Source organism: Diaphorina citri, unplaced genomic scaffold (genome assembly GCF_000475195.1).
Source record: "Diaphorina citri unplaced genomic scaffold, Diaci psyllid genome assembly version 1.1 scaffold450, whole genome shotgun sequence".
Lineage (NCBI taxonomy): Eukaryota > Metazoa > Arthropoda > Insecta > Hemiptera > Psyllidae > Diaphorina > Diaphorina citri.
In genome coordinates, this window is record NW_007377885.1 from 17,361 (window position 1) to 22,453 (window position 5,093).

Here is a 5,093-nt window from a genome sequence, read left to right on the forward strand (position 1 = left end):
TTATGAACTCACGGGGAGAGAAACGAATTAAACTGTTGCTCTTGTTGTTGCAATTAAAAAAAGGTTCAACATACAAGATAACAGATATACCACGCAACATTACTGCTGCATTTTAGACCATTGAATCGTACAAAATGAAAGTACAGGTACTCCCAGTGTCTTTAAAAAAATGTCAACGACCAATCTAAAACAAACAACAGATAATAGTCCAAAATAATTAATACCTAAAGAGCAAATGGATAAAAAAAAAAATATCTTTAGGAAACCGATTTCATATCTTATGTATGTAGGTAGATCACAGATCAGCTAAAATAGTCATCCATACCGTCAATGTCTAGAACTGTAGAACCATGTATGCATAATATCTACATACTCTACACATGATGCAAAAAATATCTCGAGGAATATCAGTCTTTCGATTCCAAAAATGGACAAGCGCTAGCATAGATACAGAAACCATATCGTATTATAATGAACTTTAAGGTTTGAATCTTTGAATCATAATATTTTCTTCTCTTGTGTTTCAGATGCTGGTGGAGAGAGTGGCGGTGGCTGTCATTGTCCTCACAGTCCTCAGTTCGTCACGTCAAGAAGATCTACCCCTACACAGAACTTTGGTCAGACATGACAAGCTAGCACAAGACAAAACGCGAGCACGCAAGTTCTTTCATCACGAAAACACATCAGCACTCCAAGATGACACCATCCGAAATATTTCCAAAAGACTGCACTATGGTCTTGCTCAACAATTCAAGAGAAGGAATGATGAAGAGAGGCTGAAAGCGGAATCAGCAGGAGGAGGAAATGGTGAAGTGAAGGGAGGGAAGAGTGCAGAGGAAGATGATGAAGATAAGAAGACGCTAGCACAGCAAGTTGCTGAGGGCAAGTACGGTCTCATTCATACCGAGTTATTTCAAAAACCGCCACAAAGGCCAGGGATTTTGAATTACAAGATTAATCCAGAAGTTCCCAAAGACAATGTCAATAATCTAGGTGGTCTCGATGCTGAAGAGATTTGGTTGGCAGAGAACCACTTGCTTGTCCTAGCAGGAGGTGGGTTCAGCAAGCAGCGGGGGCAGAACTGGCCCCCTATAGACGACTACAGCGCCCCCAGGAGACAAGTCAAGATACCTCCCAACCCCAAGGTACCACCACCATTCCCTATTCAACTCACAGAGAATGGTCCAATAGAAATCATACGAGGCGTGAATGGGTCTTTCCCGCGACCCCTTCCCTTCTTTCCCCCCTCAGCTGGTGAGATCAACTCAACGGGCGTGTTCCCGTTTTTTCCACCACCACCCCCCGGATTTTCACCGGGAAACTTCACGGGGAACGGTGTACCTCCCCCCGGATTTCCATTCCCATTTCCACCCCAGCTGCCCAATGGTTCAATACCAGAGTTACCTCCCCTCCCTCCAGGCTTTCCTCCGTTCCCGCCCGCAAACTGGACCGATCTGATAGACGAAGACGACCCTTCCATATATTATCCGCCCCCTTACGATTTTTACTTTCCCAAAGACAACAGTTCCTACGTTCCAGCAGGACCTCTTGTCCCTGGCATTGTCCTGCCACCTCCACCAGATTTCTTCGCTCCCTATGACAATGCCACCAAACCTTCCAAGACCAAATTGCAGAAGGGACCGGTCATCAAGAAAGTCAAGTATCAGCCTCCCAAGCAATACTTTGACACACCAACCAAACTACCGGACATTGATAACTCTGTCAACACAATGACTACTCCTCCCTATTACTATAAGACTTCTACTGAGCCTCCACGTCCTACGAAACCAAGTGTTCAAGTCATACAAGACTATCCTGTCACTGACGACATCACAAATGAGGTTACACCTTCTAATAATAGAGACAACAAAGATGACTGGGTGCCTATCCCTGCTCCGCATCCTTACTATATCACGGGTCCGGCCAAACCTTTGAAAGAAAATGTGCTAGTCATTATGAGTACTCCAAAGCAAGAAACTGATGTCCAAGGATACGACTATGAAGTCCCTGTGAAATCTTTCAAACTACCTGACAGAACTGTCAAATATCCCAAAGAAAATGCAATTCCAGACTTTTACAATGGAAATAACGATAACCACGTGTATGCAGATGAACCTCTGGGGAAACAATACCGACCCGTTACTAGGAAACCTAAAGTCAAAGCAAAAACTACGGTAGCTCCTGCTCAAGATTTCCACATCCCAGTGAGAACAGGTGGGAAATCTTTACAAGCAACTTATTACTTTTATGAAGATCCTCACTCCGAGGAGGATACGGGACTTACACCTCCGAAACCTATGAGACCTCTACGTCCTTCTCCTCCCTCCATGCCTCCACCCGTCCCAACACAACCAATTGACTTCTATAGTCCTAAAGAACCTATCCATATCAAACCTCGACCTATAACTGTTGTGAACTCATACAACCCTATCTCTTCCATGCCCATCAATCCATACGATTTACGAAAGCCCACAACTTCCACTACACAAAGGCCTTCTTTACTGGACTATTTCTCCTTTAATGGTGAGAAGAATGGCGGTTATAACTTTATGTACCCAGACAGTAAGCCATTACTTTCACCAAAATCAACATCACGTCCTATATTTGAATACAGTTACACCGCACCAGGGTACAAGGATGAGACGAAGAGACCAAACGCCATGGACTTCTATTACAATTCTTACCCCTCAACGATGACCACTTCCAAACCGACTGATTTCTTATTCAACTATGATATTACTCCCTCTACAACCCCTGCACCTCAGTTACCTCCTCAACCTATACAGCAGCAAGTATTTAGCAGCACAGTCAAACCTTTACCCACACCAAGCCCTCCACAAGTGCTGGTAGAATATGAAACACCTACCACAACACCACGTAGTCAAGACAGATACAACTACCAGCGAACTTCAACACAAAAACCTTGGAGGGATATTTCGAGTAGAAAACCCCTTAGTCCTTTATCCTTTACAACACCTCATCCTTTCTACGCTTTCTTCACTCACCATGACGAGTCACTAGTCGATGACATTACGAAAAAGTATTTCACCCTGTTTGGACAGAAAATTCGTAAACCTGGTGGTGGTTTCGAGAGTACAACACCATTAAGCGAACTTCAATTACCCAACAAACACAACACGGAATACAAGTACAACTATGAACCGTCTAAAGAAGTTCAATATGACGATGGTGATTACTCCAATCAGTTACCTCCTCAACCTATACAACAGCAAGTATTTAGCAGCACAGTCAAACCTTTACCCACACCAAGTCCTCCACAAGTGCTGGTAGAATATGAAACACTTACCACAACACCACGTAGTCAAGACAGATACAACTACCAGCGAACTTCAACACAAAAACCTTGGAGGGATATATCGAGTAGAAAACCCTTTAGTCCTTTATCCTTTACAACACCTCATCCTTTCTACGCTTTCTTCACTCACCATGACGAGTCACTAGTCGATGACATTACGAAAAAATATTTCACCCTGTTTGGACAGAAAATTCGTAAACCTGGTGGTGGTTTCGAGAGTACAACACCATTAAGCGAAATTCAATTACCCAACAAACACAACACGGAATACAAGTACAACTATGAACCGTCTAAAGAAGTTCAATATGACGATGGTGATTACTCCAAGCAACATGGAGACTATTCCAAGGAGCAAGTCAAGAGCAATTTACACTACTCTGTGGAAAATTCAAACACCAATTCTCAAGAGAACTATAACTTTGACCAAGTAAGACCAGTCGTACATAACAATCACAATTATGACCCGTATTCCAATTCACAATCACAAGAGACTTACTATCAACAGGATAACTATAAAACAAGAGGAAACGCTTATCACACGGGATCTTCTACTGAAAATCCAGCATACAGTAAGTACAAACTGAATACGAACAGTTTCCGAACCACAACGGTCAAACCCAACACCAGACTGACCTATCAACAATCATCTAAGAGGCCATCATCATCACAACTCATTTCCGTATCAAATAGTTTTAACGTTGAAAGCGAGGAAGGGAAACACAAATCTCCTTCACTCGAGTATGACTATGATTACGATTATGATAAACATCCAGCGCCGAGCTTACAAGATGACACCCGTGTCAACAACTATCAGAAACCTTACGTCAAGGAGTACGAGGCTGAATGGCTGCCATCATTATCCCAACAGTATCAGGATACTAGAGGTGACAATGGTGCCAATCAATTCATATCATATAAGCTGCCTGGCAATGGAAATGGACATTTCTTTTTCCTGACGCCACAAGCAGTACAACTAGAAGAATTAGCCAACGCTTTTCTCTTTCCATCAAATGTAGAAACAAGGAATAATTTCTACAATAAAAGAAACACCAACAGGACGCGAAGGAAACCAGACGAAACATCAACGCAGTCAATGAAAGAGAAACAAAGTGATAAGAAGTCCAACTGAATTGATTTAGGCCCCGGATCTCAATTTTGATAAGTCTTGTATGACAAGTGACTTGAATATTTTACTGAAGCTAGTGATAGGTCTTTGTAGGAATTTTAGATGTTAAGTTCACTTGTCTTGCAGGACCAATAAAATTTGAGATCACGGGTCAAGTATTGGTTACAGTGGTAAACGATTGTATTGATGGTAAATTGTGTACAGTATGTTTGTACAAAAACCACTAGGGCTTCATTGTTACTTTGTATAGGGATACTTAGGGCTGTGATAGTATTATTTATAATATTGAGTAAATTGTGACGGCCTCTGAGAAGTGCCACATTGATCTGCTAGATTTACCTCAGCTGAAATGACAATAAGGCACACATTAGTTAGGATATATTCTTGCTAGTTGACGAATTTGAGCAAGGCAAAGGGACCAGATAAAATGTCCTACTCAATCGGAACTTTGTAAATTAGGCATTTACAATGACACCGATTCTTGTAAATGACTGTAATAAACAAAATAAAGTGTCGTTTTAAACGATGTTTTTGAACTGATTACCCTGTCTTGTACTATCTATTTATTTACAATTTTACAACATGTATTTATTATACGAGTTAGGTCGGTATTGAAAGGTCTTATTGGTTCTAGTGGGATTCATCTTAGGT

The 5,093-nt window shown here is 41.7% G+C and overlaps 1 protein-coding gene across 1 annotated transcript; it reads left to right on the forward strand.

Annotated features, from left to right (window-relative positions):
• Positions 1-525: 525 nt before the first annotated feature.
• Positions 526-4,985, forward strand: LOC103508947. The gene is made up of 2 exons (XM_026823414.1): positions 526-3,189; positions 3,631-4,985. Exons 1-2 carry the CDS (start codon positions 528-530, stop codon positions 4,443-4,445), a joined length of 3,477 nt encoding a protein of 1,158 aa, XP_026679215.1. The 5' UTR covers positions 526-527; the 3' UTR covers positions 4,446-4,985.
• The last annotated feature ends 108 nt before the right edge of the window (positions 4,986-5,093 follow it).

Excerpts from the sequence above, each read along its gene's own strand:
- LOC103508947 (XM_026823414.1), top strand. The coding sequence starts at position 528 with ATGCTGGTGGAGAGAGTGGCGGTGGCTGTCATTGTCCTCACAGTCCTC. Across the intron at positions 3,190-3,630 it reads AGAAGTTCAATATGACGATG|GTGATTACTCCAAGCAACAT; the intron begins GTGATTACTCCA and ends AATATGACGATG.